The following is a 23,571-nucleotide window of genomic DNA, read 5'->3' on the forward strand; positions in this document are numbered from 1 at the left end:
GGTTTCTCCCTAGCTTTTACTGCATGCAGGGCCCTTATTCCCACACTATCCAACTCCTCCCCTCTCTTCATTCCCCCATCCTGTAGGGAGCACCTTCTCCTCACCCTGACCCCCAAGAAAAATTAATTTCCTGCTTCTGTAAGTGCAGCCTTCTGGCCCTTTTTGGTTGCCTGAGCCCTAGCCAGCCCTTACGCCCTAGGGGCTTATCATGGTATTTCCTGAAACTAAGACAGCTACTTTCCCAAGAATTCTGCTAATAGATCTTACCGCTGAAGGACACTCCCAGAAGATGATTAGAGTCAGCACTCTGCCTTCTGCAGGTAACTGAGACTCAGATTAAATGAACTGTCCCAAATTCCTAAGAGTGAAGTGGTGAGGACTAGACTCCAGGTTTTCTGTTTCTAAAGCTGTGTCTTTTCCATGTCAAATTTATGTTTATCACGTGACGGTGGCCACTGTTTGGCTTCTGAGTTTAGTAAGTGTACTCTAAGAGCTTTAATCTCTCATCAAAAGCATCATCCCTGCCATCAATCTTTGTGCCTTTTGTTTCTGGCAGGAGTAACTGAGTTGGACAATTCAAAATTCTTTACTGCTGGATTCAAAAAGTCTGACAACTGCTAAGTTGAATACGATCATAAACCTTGTAGATACAGTAATCATCCACTTGTACCTCAACCTCTTCCCTTCTCTCTGAAAAGCCAGCCAGACCAGATGAAAAGCTTAGAGTTGGGCATAATGCTAGTTTTGAAATTTAATCATATTTCCCGCTGACTTCCATTATCAATTTGATGATGCCTTATCACAGAAAAAAAATGTTTTGCGTGTAAGAAAAACAATACTTAAGACTACAGTAAGATTTAATAAACTATTCTTTTAAAAAACAATCAGAACCACAATGCATAGTCAGTGGACTGAACCAAAAGCAAATTGATATTTTATAAAGTTGCAGAAACCCTCCTTCCTCTGACTGGAGCGCAGTGAAAAGATGCTCACTGGTGTCTTGACTGACTTTTACATTTAGTCTTTCAGTCTAGGGCGAGCCCAGGATACATTTCCTTAGAGGCAGGGGTTAGAGATTTGTTTATTGCACTGACCTGGTGAGGGCTGCTAATAGGTCTATGTTAGGTGTTCTTTTTAATTTAGCAACAACCATAAAAAAAATTGCCTATAAGCAGCTGCATGTGTGTTATTTAAAACTGTCCATATAAGCAATATTAAACTTCTGACAAAAACAACAATTTTCATTTTGGCATAGTACTTAGCTATTCTTTTTGCTGGTATTAGCTAATCAGATCATCTGCTCCTGAAGATCACTTCTGGGGTGATTGCTAAAAATGTCTTTCATATAAAGAAGGACTTTTTTTTTTTAAGTTACCCAGGAGGGTATATATCCAATTTGTCTAAAATGGGAAAAAGTTTCAAAATAAATGTTTAAAACTTGAGTTACCTGGGATATAAAAATAGATACCTCCCGGGGCGCCTGGGTGGCTCAGTCGGTTAAGCGTCCGACTTCGGCTCAGGTCATGATCTCACGGTCCGTGAGTTCGAGCCCCGCATCGGGCTCTGTGCTGACAGCTCAGAGCCTGGAGGCTGTTTCAGATTCTGTGTCTCCCTCTCTCTCTGACCCTCCCCCGTTCATACTCTGTCTCTCTCTGTCTCAAAAATAAATAAACATAACAAAAAAATAGATACCTCCCATTAAAACTAGAATTTAGGGGCACCTGGGTAGCTCAGGTCATGATCCCTAGAGTCGTGAGATCGCACTCTGCATCAGGTGCAAAGCCTGCTTGGGATTCCCTCTCTCCCTCTCTGTCTCTCCCTCTCCCCTGCTTGTGCTCTCTCTCTCTCTCTCTCTGTCTCAAAATAGATAAACTTAAAAAAAAAAAAAAAAAAACTAGAGGGGTGCCTGGGTGTCTCAGTCAGTTAAGCATCTGACTTCGGCTCAGGTCATGATCTCACACTTGGTGAGTTCAAGCCAGCTTCGGCTTCTCTGTGGTCAGCACAGAGCCCGCTTGGGATTCTCTCTCTCTCTCTCTCTCTCTCTCTCTCTCTGTCCCTCCCTGCACATGCACATACATGTACTCTTCCCCTCTCACTCTCAAAAATATAGAAACATTTTAAAAAATTAAAAAAAAAAACTAGAATTTAGTCTACCCATTCTAATATCAATGGTCATTGGGTTTTAATATTTAGAAAAGAAAATCTCAAAAACCAATTATGAAACATGGTATGGAGGATTATTCAGTTGAATACAGTAATACATCCAGCCATGCTTCCTCCTTCCTCTTCTTAGAAACACTGAGAACCAGAGATAATTTCCCTGGCTTTGAACAAAATTATACCAGGCAGTACCATATTGTGTCTTCTCTATCAACATTACCAGAAAATGCCAACAATGCTGGACTTCTAGAAATTTTGCTTAGGTTTATTCTATTTTTTTTTTTTTTTAGAGAGAGTAAGCAAGCGAGGGGGGAGAGAGAAAGAATCCCAAGCAGTTTTCATGCTCAGCATGGAGCCTAACTCAGGGCTTGATCCCACGACCGTGGGATCATGACCTGACCCAAAATCAAGAGCTGGATGCTCAACCGACTGAGCCACCCAGGCGCCCCGCTTATGTTTATATTTAAAAAATTTTTTAACATTTATTTCTTTATTTTTGGGAGTCAGAGAGAGACAGCAGGAGCAGGGTAGGGGCAGAGAGAGAGGAAGACACAGAATCTGAAGCAGGTTCCAGGCTCTGAGCTGTCAGCACAGAGCCCAATGCAGGGGTCAAACCCACGAACTGTGAGATCATGACCTGAGCCGAAGTCAGATGCTTAACTGACTGAGCCGATCAGGCACCCCTGCTTAGGTTTATTTTAAAGTCATGTATAAGTCCAATACTTCATTTGGGCAAAACTGCTAATTAACAACTCTGGTTTGGGGACAAGTCTATTTCTTCCTTTGACATGTTCCCCTGTTTCCAACCCCCTTTCTTTTTAGGTGTATTTGTTAGAGAAAAAGTTAAAATTAAATCTATATTCACAAAAATTGCTGAGCACCGTCTCTAACCTGGCACAGATGTTCCAAAAACACACAATATAAATTGTAAGTGTCCGGTGAGGAGGGCCATAGCCAAGAGGGTTATGAATAATGGCAACCAATCCTATTGCCATAGGTTACCTGCTGGTTTTGTTTAGCTCAAGTTCTTGCCTTTCTAGGTCTAATGGCCATCCCTTGTCCCAGATCTGACTCACAGATAGTCTCATTTCACCCTGCTGAAGCCAGATCACAGTAAGAATCAGGTTCAGTTCTAGGCATCACAGAATTGCATATGCAATGGTGGGTGATAGAGTGAAGAACAGACCCTCGTTTATGTGGGGGAAATTGAAGGATGGGGTATTTGAAAGAACTGGAGGCTATGATGACTGATAACACTACAAGACCTGGAGGAAGCTGTTCTTTGTAGCTCCACAAAGAACAATGCCTTGCCTCACCTCCCTAAGTCTCGGATTCTTCCTTTCTAACATAAGCCAGTGGGCTGGAAGATCTTGCTCTAAATGGCTTTGAGTCTATAATTGGCTGGGAAACTGATTTCAGCCCAACTCAAGGAAAATCTTTCTTCCAATCAACCAATCTTCCAGTAACAGGCAGCTCCAGGACATGGTGTGCTTCTAGTTCGTATGGGCCGAGTTGGGACACTCATCTATCAGAAAGCCTATGTCAGGATCTCCTGCATCCTCTGGGAAGATGGACCAGGTTACTGTTAAAATCCTTTCCAACTTTGTCTAGAAACTTTTCCTGTTTCAAATAGTTGCCAGGAGAGAAACTCCCATTGTAGTGATGCTAAGGTGCTCAAAGTCAAGAACGTCAGGAGGAAGAGGGAAAGCAAAACAGTCTGTGTAGTAAGACCACAATATCCTCATCTGAGTGACAGGCCTGGTGCCAGACACTTGATAAATAGTAGTTCCATAGGTAGGTATTGTTCTCCTTTTACAAAATGGAATTGAGGCTCAGAGAGGCTACACAACTTTATTAAAGTCACACAGCTAGTAAGTGGAAGTTAGGGAATTCAATTCTAGGTCTACTGACTTTAAATTCAGCACTTTCCACAATGTTTCCCTATCTCGAAGGAGCAGTGTATAGTGGGAGGAGGCAGAGAACATAGAGAAGGCGTAGAATACCAAGGAGGCCAAATGCAGTATAAATAAGAAACCATGAACTACAGACTAAACTTCCATGGCCTGTAGGCAGGGAGAGGGTGTTTACTTACATGCTGAGTTTGAAAGGCCACTGTACCAATAATGAACATCCAATTATAAAACAAGAGGCTCCTGGTGTTTCTGCTGACATGACTGTTTTGGACTGAATGTTTGTCTCCCTTCCAGAAAATCTGCCAGATTCCCTCACTGGGACTATCCCCAATCTCTTCAGGCATTTACCATTTTTCTACCTTTATTATCATTACTTGACTCATGTTCCTTTAGACCATAGATTCATTGACTAAAGTTGCTTTGTTTTTTGTTATTTTATCATTTTATTATATGCTGTACATCTATACACTTAAATGCATTATACCACTGCTTGGATAGCTTCCATGTGCCCCTCCAAATCCACTCCTCACACTTCCTTGCCCTATTATGTGCTGGAAGCTGCCTCTTACAAATGGCACTAATGGGATCCCTTGCACTCTGCCTTCTGCTTTGGTTCAGCCATTAGGGGGCACAGGCAGGAGTGGGAGAAGAGTAAGACGATACTTATTCCCTCAGCTTCCAACTTGTCAAGCTGCAGTGAGCAGTGACCATGTTCTACCCAAGTCTGAGGTTTCTACTAGGTAGTCTGCCTCTCCTGCAAATCTCTTGATTCCACCAAATTGTCCCTCCCTCCCATCATGCTTGAGGCTAACCTTCCAGTTGCTGCTTGAGCAGGGCAGTTTTACCGGCCCTTGTTTATACCACCTAACCCCACCCAACACTTATAAATAGTGCTTTATCAGATTTTCAATCACTTGAGAGTGTCATGTTTCTTACCAGGATCCTAACTAACACATGTACCAAAAGTCTCAGGAAGGAAGGAAGGAAGGAAGGAAGGAAGGAAGGAAGGAAGGAAGGAAGGAAAAGAGAAAGGACTCTCACTCTCATAGCTCTTACCTTTGGTAATTATCTATGTATTTGGAACTAATTTGCTTATATCCTTCCTTGATTTATCAATTTTGGCCATTATCTATCTATTAGATGGATTTCCCATTGAGGTCAATGACACTTAACCCTTCCACATTTCCCTCTTTACAACACAGTTAGAAAGCAAGGTCTTTTGGTAGATGAGACTGGTGAATGAAAAGACAGCTTCTGTTCTTAGATAGGATGATTCAACATCAAAAAGACGTCTGTTATCCTTAAGTTAATTTATAACGCAATGCAATCTCAAAAAATACCAACTTTTTATGGAGCTTGACAAGCTAGCACTAAACTTCAAATAGAAAAAGAAACATGCAGGGGTGGGCTGGCTGGCTCAGTTGGGCACGTGACTGTTAATCTTAGGGTTGTGAGTTCAAGCCCTACATTGGGCACGGAGCCTACTTAAAATAAAAAGTAATAATTACAAAAAAAAGAAAAAAGAAAAACATGCATGCAAAAGTAGCAGGAATATACTTAAAAACATTTTTTTATTTAAAAATATTTTTTTAATGTTTACTTATTTTTGAGAGAGCAAGCGAGCAGGGGAGGGGCGGAGAGAGAAGGGGACACAGAATCTGAAGCAGGCTCCAGACTCCAGAGCTGTCGGCACAAGGCCTGACGTGGGGCTCAAACTCATGAACCACGAGATCATGACCTAAGCCAGAGTTGGGCGCTCAACTGACTGAGCCACCCAGGCGCCCCAGGAAAATAGTTTTAAAAAGAAAAACAAATGAACAAAAGAACAAAACAAAAGAAAAAGCCACAAGGAGGATTAGGTACACTGGACATGAAAACGTACTATAATGCCTTTCTAACTAAACAGTGTGGTATGGGCAAATGAACAGACCAGTAGAAAAGAAGATCCAGACAAAGAACCAAGTATCTATGAAACTCTAGTATGTGATAAAGTTGGAATCTAAGAATACCCAGCTAAAAGGAATACCCAGCTAAAAGGGTTTTTTAATACATAGTACTGGAATAGCTAGTTATTTGGAAAAAAGGGTAAACTTAGATCCATACCTTATACCATACACAAGAACAAATTCTAAATGGATCTGAATATACAAATGAAGCCGCATAAATTTTATTTTAAAAAACGAGTGAATTCCTCCTAACCTGGGTGTAGAAGAAAATTCTGTAACTATAACTCAAAATCAAATGGAATGAAAGAAAAGATTGATAGACTCCATAAAAGCAAAAAATTGTACATGGCAAAAAACACCATCAACAAAGTCAAAGAATCTGGGAGAAAATATTTACAACATGTATCACAGATAAAGGGCTGCCATTTCTCACATTTAAGGAACTCATAAAAATTGAGGAGAGGGGCACCTGGGTGGCTCAGTTAAACATCTGACTCTTGATTTCAGCTCAGGTCATGATCTCCCTGTTTGTGGGATTGAGCCCTGAATCAGGCTCTGTGTTGACAGTGCAGAGTCTGCTTGGGATTCTCTCTCTGTCCCTACCCCACTGGCTCTCTCTCTTTCTCTCAAAAATAAAATAAACATTAAATTAAAAAAAAAAAGAAAAAAATTGAGGAGAAACATAGATCAAAACCTAACAGAAGAATGGACAAAAGACATGAACAGAAAATATGCCCCCAAAAAGGAAATAAAGGTGATTCTTAAAACATATGAAAAGAAGTTCCTTCTCACTCATAATAAGAGAAATACAAATTAAAACTACACTGAGATACCATTTCTCACCTATTAGACTGGCAAAAATTAAAACGTATAATCACACACCTTGTTGGCAGGCTGTAGGGGAATGGGCACTTTTATACACTGCTGATGAGAATGCATATTGGTATAACCTTTATAGAGGGGAATTTTCACAACATATGTTTAAAACACTCATATGCATATCATTTTTTGACCTAGTAATCCCACTAAGAATTTACCCTGAAGATAAACATCCAACAACACAAAAATGTAAAGGTTATTATTCATAGCATCAATGTTTGTAAAATTAAAAAATACTGGAAACCATTGACATGCACATATATATGGCATACAAGTACTAAGCAGGTATTAAATAAAAAAGAACGAGAAAGATCTCTATGAACTCATATGGAGTGACTTCCAGGATAAATTAAGTGAAGAAATCAAAGTGCAAACCAGTATCTGCAGTACGCGATCTTTTTTATGGGAAAAAAAGGGAATAAAATAACCATACATATGTATGTTCATTTGTGCAAAAAAAAAACCACAGGAAAGACAATCCAGAGGTATTAAGATTGGTTCTTCTCAAGAAACAAGACTCTTAACTATAGAGATCTGATGGTTACCAGTAGGAGGTGGGTGAAGGGTTAAATAGGTGATGGGGGATTAAGGAGTGCACTTGTTATGCGGAGCACCAGATGATATACAGAACTGAGTCACTATATTGTATACCCGAAACTAATATTTTTTAAATATTAAAAAAAAAAAAAGACTGGTTACTGTCAGGGGCTGGGTAGGAATGGGTTGGGTAGAATAGACGTAATGAAAATCATCTAATTATACCTTCTGTGTTGTGGAACCATGTTAATGTTTTATATACTCAAAGCAACAACAAAGAAAAAAAGAAAAAGAAAATTAACAATGATGGGGAGGGCAACTAAAATGTGCAAAACAAATGAACCAACCAAATTTCAAATGAATAAAATAGCCTACGCTGAAGGGGGAAATAAAACACAAGTAACTTCTGAACACTATAATTGGACTGTATACTCTCAGACTAAACACAAAAGAATTCTAAACTAATATTAGATAACAGGAAATCAGTTAATAGACTTTCTTTTTTCATGAAGGCATTGGTTAGCAATTCCATGTATTTAAGGATGAAGCAAGTAAGTAAATATATTGTGGATAACGGGAGCCAGTTTTCTCATCGTTGAGAGTTACAAATATGAAGCGGGAGAGAACAGAATGAACCCTATAGTGTTTCACTAGAATCAGAAGTATCAATATGAACACATGATTTTTAAAATAGCAATAAATTGGTCAGTATAGACAGGCATACATAGATCTGCATGTGTGTATATTTACATAATCTATCTCTTAGACTTTTTGGTTGAGAGGGTCTAGAATCAACAATATTCCAGAAGCAATGAGCATATCTAACATGCAGATCTTTGTTTCTAAATACTGTTCACTGCTAAAGAAGCACCAGGGCTCCCCAGGTAAATAGCTGATTATATAGGACTGAGGCAGAGAAAGTACAAACTGGGAACAAAGTCAGAAGTTTACACGAGTCAGCTTGAAGGGGTTCTTACTAGCTAAAAGCAGGACAATCTGAGAATACTTAACGACAGTAAAAGTTTATAACACTTTGAATAAAATATGAATCCATACTGATGTATTAAATGGGGGACAAAGGAAACCTCTTCCTTTCAGTAGAAAGCCAACTAATACAAAAGGAATGATGAAATTAGCATCACCATTTGGCAACCATAATAATAATTCGTCTAGGCAAGAATCAATAATAGATACTAAAACTAGTGGTTGAAATTATGAGGAATAACAGAGTATCTCCCCAAGAGTAACTTTATAATAGAGAAACCTGGTGCACACCACTGTCAGCAAATGAGCAAAATTTTATCACCAAAGTTAGTAATGGGACAGATCAGTATCCTAAGCCTACTGATACAACGTACAATAATCACTTCTGTGGTATTCCTGCAAGGAAATCTAGAACTAAAATCTAACCATGAAGAAACATCAGACAAACCCAAATTGAGGGGCATTACAAATAAGTAAGCTTTTTTAAAATCAGTAATGTGAAAGTCTTGAAAAACAAAGGACTAAGGAACTGTCCAGATGAAGGAAATAGACAAAAGAGTGAAATGTAACAAATGATTTGGAATTTTCTTTTCTTCTAACAAATATGATTGGCACAATTGGTGAAGTCTGAATAAGGTTTGTAGATTAGATAATAGTATTGTTTATTTCTTGTTTGTTTTTAACAATTATAATGGGGTTATGTAAAGACTGCTTTTTTAAAGCAGATATAAACTGAAGTATTTAAGCATAAAGGGACATTCTGTCTGCAGTTTACTCTCAAATGTTTCAGAGAAAAGGATAAAACAAATGTGATAAAATGTTGACATCTGGGCAATCTGGGTAAACGGTACATAGGACATCTCTGTACTATTTTTGCCACCTTCCTGCAAGTCCAACATTACATATATACGTTATGTATGCTTATAAATTTACATATGTGTATACATAAACATATCAAGTTTTTATATATGTTTAAACTAAAACAACTTTTGGTTTTTAAAAAATGTAGATTCCTGGGCCCCATCTCTGAAATTTTGGGTTCAAGAGTTCTAGTGGTAGGTGTTGGGAATCTGTATGTCTAAAGTTTTTCTAGTGGTTATGATGTTTAATCTGGTTTAAGAATCATCCCCTGCCAGACAGTAATAAAAATTTTACTACTGAAGAGGTAAAAAAGAGCACCCATTTATCTGCCATCCAGCTTTCAAAACAAAAACAAAACCCAGTCACAATGGAAATTCCATGTATACCTTGCCATCTACTCATTTTTTTTCCCTCCTAGAGGTAATCATCCCAAATTTGAAGTTTGTCATTCCTATGCATGTTTTCATACATTTATACCATATAAATATGTTCATATCAGCAATAGAATTGTTTTGCATGTTTTCAGACTTTATAAGTGGTTCATAACAAACACTTCTTCCTACAATATAACTTTTCATTCAGCAAGATATATTTTGGTATTTAACATTGATACAGGTAGTCTATTACATTGATTTCATCCAGAAGAGAGGGAAAAACTAAGGATTCCAGAAAAAATGAACATGCACATTCTTTGACCTGATGTAAAATATTCAATTTATGACTATACCACAATTTAAAAAAAATCCATTTTCTTGATGACGGATCTGGGTTCCATTTCTTCATTAATCCTCATGCAAAAATGAACCTCGTATATATTTGTGCATATATAGAATTTCTTTAGAGGAGAAATTGATAGGTCAAAGGGGGTGCATGTTTATTCATTTTCTCTGGAGTCATCAGTTTTTTCCCCCTTTTTTGGATCATGCATGGTTGTCCACAGCAATAGGAGAGAAGGCAGTGTCTACGGGCACAGATGCAGGTATGTGGGCTGATAAATTTGTTGAAGCGTTCTCATTGCTTCTATTTTCTTGGTGAAACAGAGAGCAAGGTTATCAGTTGAGACCTAGGGTGGATGAAGAGCAACTGGAGGGTAGAGGATGTGGAGAGAGGTGAGATACATAAAGGTGATCTAGGAGAATAGGAGATTGCCAGGGAGTGCTATGGGCCTAGGTCTTCGGTCCTACTATTGACAAACTGTTCTTCAGAGGAATTATACCAACGTACACTCTTACCAGCAGTGGATGGAAGTTTCTGATGCTGTACATCTTCACCAATCCCTGTATTCAGAATTTCATAATTTTTGCCAAGTTAATGTTTGTGAATAGTTTTAATTTCCTCAATTTCTCAAGAGTTGAGCTTATTGTCCAGTTGTTTCATTTTCTGTGAATTAGTTAATTCATGTTTTTTCCCATTTTTCTAACAGTTGTCTTTTTCTAATTTGTAGGTTCTCTTTATGCAGTTTGGATAATATACCAGTGTTTACATTATGACTATACAAATATTTTCACTGTTGAGCCTATGACCATTGCTCCTTTCTTCTATGACTATGTGTTTTTCCTAGAGTTAATGATTTCCTTTTCCATCTGCCTAGTTTTCCATATACCTATGATTTTTTCCCCAAATGCTCCAACATGCTTGGCATCCTATTAGAAACAATTACTATGTGTTCATACAGAAGTTCCATCTTTTCGTTCCTTGAGGTCCTCTCTTACTTAGCCGCCTATCCTCTTGTTCCAATCTGTGTTGGTTGCTCTTTGGAAAACTGCATTGGTGGCATTCTGGATCTTCTATTCATCATCTCCTGGGTTGGATTCCAGATTTCCCAAACCTCGTATCTTCTTCTTCCATGGTTTGGCTGGCACTTATTCTCTGGTAGCTTCCCTCAAAATGAGGATATATCTGAATCCTTGAATGTCTTTTTTTCCCAAGTAAACTCTATGCCCAGGGTGGGGTCAAACTCAGGACCCCAAGATCAACAGTTGCATGCTCTTCCAACTGAGCCAGCCAGGTGACCGGCTCTGATCTTTTTTGCTGTGCTTTCAATAAACCCTTTCAATCTGAAGAACTAGGTCTTTAATTCTGGAAACTGTTTTTGTTGTTGTTGTTTTGGTGGGAGGCATTATTTTCTGTTCTCTTTTTCTCAAAGTTGTTTCTGAGTCAACATTTGAATCTGATTTTAGGTGTGGAGCAGATGCTTTATTATGTCTCTATGCTTTTGCATTTGTTATTCCTTCTGCCCAGCATGCAGACTCCTTCTCCTGTCCTAACAAATCCCTGCTTATCTTTCAAAACCCATTTCTGATATCAGTTCTTCCATGACGATCCCCTCCCTGACCCTAGACTGAATGAGATGATCTTTCCTCTATGCTCAAAGTCTTTTATGGCATCTCTAATGCCATTCTATAAAGTGTTTATATATCTGCCTCTGCCCCTTTCCCCCCACCCCCCACTGATCCTAAATGCTTTGATAGGACAATGTTTATCCATTTCTGTATCCTCAGTGCCTAACAGTGTGTAATGGCATGAATAAATGAATGGATTCAATGAGGGGAGAAAAGTGAACATTTCCTCCCACTACATGGTAAGCATTGCACAAGATAGGTACAATCTCATATGCCTTCATTTAATCCTTTGAGCAAATCTCGAAGGATGTATAAGCAAATTGCTTATACAATAAATATTACCTGAACTTCTATTATGTGCAAGGTTTGATACTGGCCAAAGGATGAAAAAAAAAAACAACAAAATTTCATTTCTCTAGAAATTCACCATATAGAAGACTTCTTTTTCCTCATATAATTTTTAAAAATTGACAATTCACATACCAAAAATTCACATTTAAAACACACACTTCAATGGCTTTTAGTATATTCACAACGTCATGCAACGATCACCACTAGACAATATATTTCTTATCTGTATGAAGTGCTGTGTGTATTCTGGGGTCAAGTCAAGGGAGGAGGCAGTCTACCAGGGGAACAAACATTCCAGAGAAAGGAGATGTGCAAAGAAGTAGAGCTGAGACAGCCCAGTATTTGAAAAAAATATGAAAAATACAGAGAAGCTGGAGTTTATGTTGAAGTAGGTTAGACTATTTTACAAATGAGGAATCTGAAACTCAGAGAGGTGAATTAACTCAAATAAGGTCAAACAATTTTTCTTCTACTAACTCAAGAAAAGCTGCTAAAAGACCTTACCCTACCACTACATCATTCCCAATGAGCAAACAGGTGCTAATGCCACCAAATACTGAATTGGCTCCAAATATTGCTTTCCCCCCAGCCTTCTGGCAAGCAGGCTTCATTTTCCCACCCAACTCCGTGCATTACCTAGCACCATTGGCCGTTCAGACCACCATCATTAGTTGAGCAAAAACATTTCTGGTGTGTTTTTGTAGATTCAGAAGGTTAAGGTGACCACAGTGATGCTATCAGAAGGTGCTCTGTCGATAGACAGAAATATTTTGGTCATGAAAGTCCAAGGGGTGCCTGGCTGGCTCAGCAGGTGGAACATGTGACTCCTGATCTCGGGGTTGTGAGTTCGAGCTCCATGTTGGGTGAAGAGATCATCAAAAAAAAAAAAAAAAAACTTAAAAAAGTCCAAAATGAAGACTTAACACTTCACAGACTCTGTTTAGCTAAAATATGCTTTCCAGTCCTGTTTCAATCTCTCTGTATGACCAGGAAGAAATTTTACTTTTCTGGACCTCAGTTCTCCTACCTGCAGAGTGACATTAGGAAATCTTGTCCCAGCTACCCCACTGCAAGCTTGCCCAAAGGAATCACTGAAAAAACACGAGGATCTGTACTGCCTTCAACATTCTTGAGGAAAAGGTTAATATGCCTAAAAGTAATATGCCTAATATAAAAATGTCTCCAAATTTTTTACCTCAGTTAAACATTCATAAAAATCTTGGCTTATTAGGCTTAAATTCAGTCTAGACTCATCTCCATTTCAACTCTCTAGGAGGGGATAAGTTAGGGAAACTCAGGAGAAAACAGGAGAAAATAAAGTTTTGTCAGGCAGGGGCAATGACTTCTGGATTTCTGGTTTTCCAAGTTGAGGCTGTCCTGTTCTCTACCATGTGAAAGAGCAACCCTCATTCTAGGATATGAAACTGTGGGTGCTACAAATCAGAGGGATGGTGGAAACATGTCCTCCTTACAAAATGCTGGCATGACAGAAGACACAAAGTACAGCAGTGAACAGTTACTTCTCAGAAACAATTTTCAAAGTGACCAGGTGAAACATGCTAAGAGAGTTCACCAGAAGCCACCTTGGCTAAGAATCTTTAGATGCTTGCTGCCTGCTACAGAATCCATGCTAAAACGTTTGTGGTTTTGCAGTAGGACCAAGGAATTGATATGCCTGAAAAAATTACACAAAAAGCTTTACTAACCTTTCAGAGAAGAGCAAGATTAAGTACCCCTGCCACTCTCATTTCTCTTAGAAGATGCAAATTTGAATTACTGGAAATAAATACCAATTAGGGGCATCTGTGTAAATAATCTGAAGATCATTACCTCTTGGTCTGCATAGGTTTATATACACACAGTTTTCATTTATGATTCTCCAGTACATTTTAGTAGGAAAGCATCTACACTCAGTTTATCCCACTCCAGGAGCAGTAAAATCCAATCCTTTTTTAGAGAGAGGAAATTTGAGAATATTTGAGAGCAAAGCCAGAATTCAAATAACTGCAATATCTAGGTAAAAATGTATCCATTCTTTCTCCTCTGGACAACGAATTATTTAAGGAGATCTCCCTCTCCAAAAGAAAATATTTTAAAGCTCATCAGCTCCTAAGAAAAGCATTAAATGTGTTGCCACTGTCTCAACACCCTACTCAATTATCTTTCATATGGACTTCAAAACAGCCCTTCAAGATTTGGTTGTTTTCTTCTCTTTTCTTTCTTTCTTCCTTCCTTCCTACTGATGAAGAAACTTAGGCTCACAGATGCTGGAACGTTCTAAGCCACACAGCTGGGGGCAGAAAGGAGGAAGGTCTGAGTTCTAAGCCTATAGGCCTTCCACCTGCCAGGGCGTCCCAAACAAGAATTACCTGGGAGTACTTAAGGAAAATACAAACTCCAGGCTCACAGTCAGTCTTCAAAGAAAGGGGCCTGGAAACATGATTTTAAAAAGACAAACAAACAGACAAAACAAACAAACAAGCCGTGCTCCCTCCTACCCCTTGGTTAATAGAAAAGCTTAGGAAAGACAGTACATCACGACCCAGCCAAGAGATCTGAAGCTGTTCCATTTTCATCAAGAGACCCCCAACGTCCCCAAGAACTCTTATTTCTCTCGTCAAGCCATCACCCCCACTAAAGCCCCCACAAGTCCAGATCTTGGAATCATCTTCTGCCCTTTCTTCACAACTGAAACCTGCCAATTTTCTTCTTCCCTGCAGAATTTTATTTCCTGGCTGGGACTAGGCTCTAACCACCAGACTTCCAGCCGGGCCCAGGAACTCCCAACCGCCTCCAGCCCTTCTGGCTCCTTCCCTAGCCCCTCGGCTCGGGCTGCTATCAACGCAACCCTGCCTCTTCCGTCGGTCACGTTGTTTCCTCCGCTTGGAAGGACCTCTTTCCTCTCCGGGCCCTTCCCAGCGGTTGGGGAACTCCTACACAGCCCAAGCGCCTCCGCTTCCAGCCACCCTCGCCTCCCACCACCCCTGCTCTGGGACCGAACCCGGCCTCGAAATCCAGCAGCAAGCGTCCATCCTCCTGGCCGCAGCCCCTGCCCCCTCCCCGCTGGCCTCCCCACCCGCCACCTGGCTTCGCAGCGGCCGTTCGGGAAGCCCTCGGCACTTCCCAGAATAGAGAGCAGCTGCCAACGTCAGGCTGCCGCCCGCCGCGGGGTTCCGGGCGCACGGGGTGCGGGCGGAGGGGACGTGACTACGCTCTGGCCTTCCGTCTCCCCCAACGGGCCGGGAAACTGAGGCCCAGGGCTGGCGGCAACTTCTCCAGTGTGCACAGTCCCGGGCCCCAGGCGTCCCGACCCGCGTCCGCGATCCCTCGACCACACGCGCCGCCCGGTCGCCCCGGAGAGCCGGGCGAGGAGCGGGTCTCCGAGCGAGCGCTCCGCCCGGGACCGCGCAGGGCGCCAGACGCGGCCAACTCGCCGCGAAAGTTGTTGTCTCCCAGCCTGCCCTCGCCTCTCACCTCCGAGACACACCTTCCCGCGGGCCCTGGCAGCCGCACTCTCACATCCGGTCCACCTTGCGCACACCCCTCTCCACGCTCTCTCACGGCCCCTCTCCCTCCCACGCCTGCAGCGGGCGGCCGCTCCCCCGCGCCCCCTCGTGCACTCCCACCCGCGGCCGGGGCGCGCCTTCCCCGCCCCGCCGCACGCCTGGCCTCCGCGCCGCGCCCGCCCGGGCTTCTGGCGCCCGGGAGCCCCAGCCCCGGGCCGCGACCCGCTTCCGCCCGCCCGGCGGGCGGCAGAAGCCAGGGTAGCCGCGCGGGGGGCGAGGGGCTCGGCTGCGCGGGGCGGGGAGGGGGCGCTCGCTCGCTCACTCTCGGCTGCGCACACGCCCGTACAAACTCTCACACAGACACACGCGGGGTGCGCTGCCGCCGCCCGCCGCTGCTCCTCCTCCCGCCACCGCCTTGAGAGGGAGAGAGAGGGAGGCAGAGAGAGCGCTTTGTCCGCGCGCCGCCGCCCGGCCCGGGACTCTGCCCCGAGGAGGCAGCCGCGCCGAGTCCCCGCCTCCGCCTCTGCCCCCGGGCGGGCCGGGCCGGCCGCGGTGGGGGGAGCCAGGCTGAGGGTGGGGGTGGGTGGCGGGCGGGCGGAGGGCGGGGAGGGGGGGCGGAGGAGGAGGAGGAGAGACGAGGGCAGCGGAGGAGGCGAGGAGCGCCGGGTACCGGGCCGGGGGAGCCGCGGGCTCTCGGGGAAGAGACGGATGATGAACAAGCTTTACATCGGGAACCTGAGCCCCGCCGTCACCGCCGACGACCTCCGGCAGCTCTTCGGGGACAGGAAGCTGCCCCTGGCGGGACAGGTCCTGCTCAAGTCCGGCTACGCCTTCGTGGACTACCCCGACCAGAACTGGGCCATCCGCGCCATCGAGACCCTCTCGGGTGAGCAGTCGCCGCTGCCCCCTCCCCCCGCCTCGCCCAGCTCAGGCCGGGACGGCGCCCGGAGGGAGGCCGAGCCCGGCGGGCGGCGCCCGGCGGGGGCTCCCGCGCCCGCACACTCACTTCCACGCACCAGACCCTCAACTCTCGCCGCCGGCCCGCTCCCGGGACGGCCCGCTCCCCTCCCCCCACCGCTCCGGATTCCCCCCTTGCCCTCCCAGCCGCAGCCCTGGGGCGACCCCCGTGCGGCTCCGAGGGTGCCTGGGGCTCGCTCGCTCTCTGGGGGCACCCCTCCTTCCCTATGCTCCCGGGCTGCTCTCCAGAGTTTCCCCACCCCCATCCTCAGAGAACCCCCGTTCCCTCTCTTCCCTGACCTTCGCGTCACCCCCTTTGTCAGGGACCCCCTTCCAATCCTGCATCTCTTTCTCTCTTGACCGGACCTTACCCCTATCCTTGCCTCGTGCCCGGGACCTCTCGCCCTCTGGCGTCCCCTGAGCCGCACTCTCCTTTGGAGCCCCCTCCCCACCTCGCCTCGCGGTCCCCCACTTTCGGCACCCCCTCGGCGCCACCCTGATGATCCCCTCCAAGGTTTCGGGACTCCCCCAACCCCAATCCCTGCACGACGGCACATCTCTCTCGGTCCTCTCCCGAACCTTAGTCCCCTCTCGCTCGTCTCTCAAGCGCTCCTATTTTTCTCTGAATTTTTTGTCCGATTTTATTGAGAAGAACTCGGGGCTGGGGGCTTTCCGCCGCCTGTCCCCCCGCCTCCCGCTCGGCCAGAAGCACCTTTTTACGAGGTGCCCTGTCTCAACTCGGTGGGGGCCCGGGCTGAGAACCGGGAAAGAGGCGACCGGGGGGCCCGCGAGAGCGCTGGAGCCCAGACGGGAGACGGAGAGCGACACACACACACTCGCGCGCGCGCGCACTCACCAACTCTCCCTCTCGCACACGCACCGCTCGGAGCCGCGCTCGCCCCAAGGCCGGGAGCCTGTGCCCCCCGAGCCCCGGCCCGGCGGAAGACCCTTCCCCACGGGTGCGCGGGGTGGGGGCGGGGCGGCGGCGAGGCCAAGGTGACACCCTGGAGCCGGCCGGGACTGGGCTCTCGCAGCTGCGGCCCCGGGGTGGGGGGAGGTGGGTGGGGGGCTTCGGTGCGTCTTCTCCGGGCCACCGGGTGGAGAAGTCAGGGAGGGGAGCGCAGCGGAGCCCTCGGGGCCCGGGTTAGCGGAATGGAGAGGTGGGGGCCGGGAGAGGAGCGGGGCCGCGCCAGCCCTGCAGCTTGAGTTTCAAATGAGCTCATCCTTTCAAATTGGCGCCGCTCTTTATTAAATTTGTTTTTCCGGTAATGCCACCCACAGCTATACCTGGGGTCGGATCCGGGCTCGCGCCCTTCCCACCTCGTCCCGAGACACGGGGCGCCCACCTTGCTTCCCACTGGCAACCAAGTTTGCCCAGCTCGAGCCCGGTAGGAGACCCCTTGAGGGCGCCCGAAGGCGGAGCCCGAGCGTGGAGTTCTGTGCGTGCCCCTCCTAGACCCCCGCCGGTTTGATCTAAGGAAGGTTCTGAGTGCTTTAATTTCTGTTTTAAAGGTAAAGTGGAATTGCATGGGAAAATCATGGAAGTTGATTACTCAGTCTCTAAAAAGCTCAGGTAAATATATTTTGCTTAGTTATTTTGTGATAGGGCTTAACGTATAAATACCACAGTACACTCAGTTTTTTTAAAATGTGCTTTTATAGTTAAAAAACTGCTTTTGTTTGTTTTGTTGGTGGAGATAACGCAGTTTAGAAAGTTAGATTTTTTACTTTCATTATATAAGGTGTTTACTGTACTTGGAAAATATCTGGTGCCTTATTGGGGGGTGGGGGGTGGCGAACTCTAGCTGTGTGAAATTCGCTGGGACCGTTAAACTTGTTTATCAAAACTTGCCTCCCACCCCTCACTCCCACCCCTACCCCCAGCACAGTGGCTACAAATGCTTGTCAAGACTTCCTGTGAGATGTTAAGAGTAAATATTTACTTTGTCAACTAAATTGCTTAACTAAACTTCGCGATTAATTAGTTTTCTTTTTTAGATAGCTTAATGTTGAATAATAAAATAATTCAGTAAGAGGTCAGTATTTTGCATAGCACTGTAAAGAAGTGGGTTGTTTGGAATGGGTGGCAGTTAAAAAGCCAGACTTTTTTAGTCCCTGAGACTACTGAATATTGCTTCTGAGCGTTTTGTTGTTGTTGTTGTTGTTGTTGTTGCTTTTGAGATATGTTTGAAGCTAAACAAGTATCTCTATGAGTTCTGTAGCTACATTTAAGGGCACTGTTGTTAATGAAGGAGTAAAGAATTTTGTGGAAGTTGGATTTCTCCACAGTGATTTGCCTGCAAGAGAAATATCTCTGTGAGGAGAGAATGAGGGAGAACATCTTTGTTTAAAGCTTATTGTGGACTTTAAATTGGGCCCCTTTATTACTCATTCTAGATTTTTTTTTTTTCTTCTCCCATGTGTTGTAACTTAGTTTATATCCCGTTCACATACATTTCTTCACCATTAGTCATTAAGTAGCTGGATTGAAAACTTTTAAGTCTTTGATTTGCCACCTTTACATTTTCTACTCAATAGTGCAACCACTTACTTGATTTTTGCCAGGATTGAATAGATTCTAAAACAAACCATAATAATTTTATAAATACTTAGATGTTTTGTTGAAGAGGTTTTAAAGAACTGTGGGCTCATTTTCAGATACTTTTATTTTAACTAAGCAACAGAATATCTTCTTTGAAAATGATTGTGGCGTATCAGAAAGCTTATGCCTTTAAAAAAAGGCAAAAGTTATGATTTGCAGTTTCAAATGAAATATAAAGCTAGTTTTTCTCTCTAGGAACAGATGTAATGTGTAGCTGATTGGTTTTTCAGTTAACTCTTCTAAATTTGTATACTTCTATATATATATATGTGTGTGTGTACTTTTTTTTTACCTGAGAAATCCAAGTTGAAGCTTTCTGATGTATTAAGTATTTATTAAGAAATTTAAATCACTCATCTTTTACAACACTTGAAAATTTGATGAAAATATTGAACAAGGTTTGAAAGAACCACCTAAAACATTTGAAGGGCTATTATTCTATAAATGCCTAATTCTATTGGCTGTATAGCTGTTCTGAGTCCTTTTTTGGGTTATAATTAATAAAAAAAAAATCACTAGAATTTTAACTTTGGTGAGTTGGTGTCTCATTTCATGTTATGAAGTGCATTATCTCATGTTGCAATGTAAGTAAAATACTAATTTAAAGTTACTAACATCTCCTAAGACTTCTCACAAGTATACTTCTTCTAAACTTTTTCTTTCAAAATGCAGGAGTTATTTGCTGTTAGCCAGAGTGTCATTTAACTAATTTTGTTGTGTTTATGTAAGAGTTCAGAATTAAAAGCATGTCCCCAATTTTTAGTATTAGTTAAATAAAGAACAAACTAGGACTTAAACAGCCTTATTAGTACAAGATTTCTTTGAACATGTGGGCAATATAAAATACCTAGGAGGTAGATTAAAATGCGCTGTGTATGATTCACTACACTGAGGACGTCTGACATACCAAATGTATGCATAAGCTGCTGTTTTAGAGGGTTGCATCATTTCTGATTGGATGGCTTTACTCTTTTTTTTTCCCCCTTTACTTTATTGGTTTAAAATGCAGGAATTAGTTACTTGTTCTGCAGGCTAAGGGAGAGATGTCTAATGACTGGTGTTGTGTACTGAGCTCAGACCCCTGGGATGAAGCAGCTGTATGTTCTCATGTACAGGGCACTACCACGGTGCTGGCTTTCAAAAAGCAGGGTACTGTGACATTTGAAACCAAAGCTTTTATGTTATATGGTGACTATTTTGGTGTTCCTTTGTTGCATTTCCATGAAATTTAACAAGTTAGAAGCAAATTTGTCAGCGTTAAGTCAGTTCTATATGTGGTTTTTGTGTTAGTTGAAGTGAAAATGTGAAGAAAACAATTCATCCTCATTGCTTGCTTACTTAAAAATCATTCAACAACTGAGTGCTCATTTTCTTTATATTGTTCTGATTTCTTTCTGCTCTCAGGAATGAGTTTTAATATTTACATTCCAAATAGACTTTTTAAAGCTAATGATAATTTGGGAGGAGATGTTTTTATCTTAAGTTATGAAATTATTGGCATGCCATTTGCTTACCAATTGGGTCTTTTGTTAAATGTCATTCTAGCATCATTTTATATGTGCTATTATAGTAGACAGACTATATAACCATTATATTCTCAGGGTCATCAGAAGTAGAAGACTCTTGTTTTTTTTTTCTTTTTGGCACATGTGTTTCATTCTTATTAGATGCAAATTATTGTAATGTAAATCATAGACACACCACCTATTTTTTACTTTCTAAGTTGGTTTCAGGCTCTGCTGAATAAAAATCTTTGGATCTTTTTTCTCTATTCATATTTCTTGGTAGTGTATATGAATCAAAGATTGCTTAAAGAGGAAGAAACTGGAAATTGGTTTAAAAATCTGTTAAAAGTTGTGGGAAATGCCTTGACAGAAATTTCATTTTTCATGTTGACTTTTTAGTTGGAAAAAAATATATATGTACATGTCTGTATATGTACCTACACACTTGCACACGCATACACACACACACACACACACGCACGTGCACCCACATCACATATATTGTTTGGAGCTAGAATGTACGCTAACCTGAATGTGCTTTGTAACTAAAGTTGAATGATTCTGTGAGAAACAAAACTTTCAAAAATGTGATTTCTGCCCACTGCTAGGAAGTAACCAAGTGGTGTAGACATGCTTTCACTGAGATGGTGTGAATACTATGAGATAGTGTAGGAAAAAGCTATGAATTTGTCTTTCATGAGTTAAAAATCAGTAATTGTGTTGTCTCCAATGCAAATGAATTCAGTCTCCTATAGGAATGTTAAAGAAAACAGTATCTCAATTGTATTTTGCTTGTATGTACTACATTGTGTATAGTTGAATTAAATACCAAAAAGAAAAAAAAAACAAAACAAAAACAAAAAAAACCCATCCAACCTCAATCCCTTCCTGCAACAAAGGCTTTTGCTGCATCAATTTTTAATTTTGAAAAGATTTTTTTTAGGTTAAAATTATATGGTAGGCTTCTATTTAAAGAATTTGTTGAATTAAAAATTGATGCCTGAATTTAATTAAATAGATTCCATGTGTGGATATAATGTATATTAATATAAAATACATGTCAAACTGTAAGATAACTTTAATTTGGCTTTGAGTTGGACATTACATTTCCCATTTTAAAAAAAGCTAATAATTTTTTCATATGGTTCTAGGCTATGCCATAAACAATTACACATTTTTGTAACCTTTAAGAGATAAGTATTAGAATTAAAATAGAAGCAATAAAAAAAACAGTTGATAATTCAGGTGGTAGTGTAGGTTTAAAATTCAAGCTTACAAATATTAAAAAACTGGTCATTTGATGTTTTTACCTTATTTAGTTAAATATTAAAAGCCACTGAAATCTACAAATCAAAATAGTTTTTATGTACTGCTTGATTTTCCAATTTGTCAAATTCATCTCCATTTTAAATTTGTATTGTAGCAATTTATGAAAGTTTTAAATGGCTACATAAACATTAATTCTAAAAGGTGATTTGGTGATATGTGATGCATTTGTCAAATTGTGTTTTTTAAAATAATATTTCCTTGTAATTATGGCTGGGTATAAGATGACCAGTAAGGGATGGTCTCAAAGTTTTATTTTTTATTATTTCAACCTGAGATTACATAAAGATGAGAGAAGATTAGTAATATTTGTGTAGCACCTTTTATACGTAATGATATAATGTATTTTCTTTAAGAAGAGTTTTTATAAAGGACATTAGGCAGTTTGGAACTAATTGCATATCAAAATCAACATTTCACTATTTTGAGTAAATGTTTTTATTTTATGGAGGTTGATCCAATTTTTCAAGTGGGGGGGTATGTAAATGATGTTGAAATGTGCATAAAAGGATAGGAACTTGGGCACATTTATTAAAAGTCAAAACTATGAAACTCAGATTTCTACAGGAACTATTTACACATATTTGATACTTCTCAGCTTTCTAAATATTTGCTGTCTATCGCTGAATCACTCTTCCAAGTCTTCTAATGGAATTCTCAAAAGTAGATGAGCAATTGGTCAGTTGTGAGAGGATATTATTTGAGCTAAGTGTGTCATCTCTGTGATTCAGTGGGGTGTGTGCACATGGGTGTCTGTGTGCGTGTGTGCTTTGTGGGGGACAGTAGTTTCAGACAGATGGTATCAGGAGGGAAGAGAAGGAAATCTTTAACTGAGCAACGATTGCTCTGGATTTCAGTCTTGACAGGGCAAATGAAAATTGCTAGGTGTTTGAACTTTGTGACAAAGGGAATCAGTATTTGCTTTGAGTGATGCATGACTCTTATAGGTGCTTAACCTTGTGGAAGCCAGGGCTCAGGTACCTGTGTGGCTTCTTCAGTGAGCTTGCTGCTGGGAGGACCATCCAATGCACAATCTATTCTTCCTTTCTTTTGCTTGGATATCCCTTCTCACTAGTAGAGTTAGTTAGCTCAGTGACTCTGTGAAGGTTCTGATGATCTATAAGCCATTTTTATAAATGCTAGAAAATTAAAGATTTGAGTATGCATTTTCACTTAGGAATTCTATACTGTGGAAGACAGTAGATTATTTTACATAACAAGTACTCTGACGGAATCAATTTCATTAGAAGCATAGTATTAGACTGGTTTCTTTGGAGACTTAAAAAAGTTGAACTATAAGTTTCAAAATATATTTTTAAAAATTCCACTTAGATGCCACCAACGTGTCTTCATTGTTCTTTTCTGCGTTGAAGAACAGAGTAGTGTGACTTGGCTGAGCCGGTTTTTTAAACCAGTTTCCTAAATCTTTTAGTCAAAAGCATCATGTCTCAAAAGTTATGATTGACTTCTTAATTTGAAGGATGGGATAGTTCTGTTGAACAAAACATGCCCAAATAGTTTATTAGTCAAAGTTTATCCTTTTTACACTGAAATTCAAGTCCAATTACTTTGGGTAGTCATTCAAAACACTATCACTGAAGAAAAACAGTAGCAAATAAACAACAAACACCTACTAGTAAAGATAACAGTGCTTCCTCCCAGTTATCATCATTAAAATATTTTAAAAAATCTTTTACTTTAT

General features: G+C 41.8%; 1 protein-coding gene across 2 annotated transcripts in view; it reads left to right on the top strand.

The window, feature by feature from the left end:
- Positions 1 to 16,061: 16,061 nt before the first annotated feature.
- Positions 16,062 to 23,571, top strand: part of IGF2BP2 (insulin like growth factor 2 mRNA binding protein 2) — a 157,614-nt gene continuing 150,104 nt past the window's right edge. Inside the window, exons 1-2 of one of the 2 annotated variants that reach the window (XM_049628424.1) lie at positions 16,062 to 16,365; positions 17,949 to 18,009. In XM_049628424.1, the coding sequence (XP_049484381.1) occupies positions 16,188 to 16,365; positions 17,949 to 18,009 (239 nt within the window). In that variant the 5' untranslated portion in view covers positions 16,062 to 16,187. The remainder of the gene's footprint in view (positions 16,366 to 17,948; positions 18,010 to 23,571) is intronic. The other variant, XM_049628425.1, reaches the window with a different exon arrangement.

Source organism: Panthera uncia, chromosome C2 (assembly GCF_023721935.1).
Source record: "Panthera uncia isolate 11264 chromosome C2, Puncia_PCG_1.0, whole genome shotgun sequence".
NCBI classification, from domain to species: Eukaryota; Metazoa; Chordata; class Mammalia; order Carnivora; family Felidae; genus Panthera; species Panthera uncia.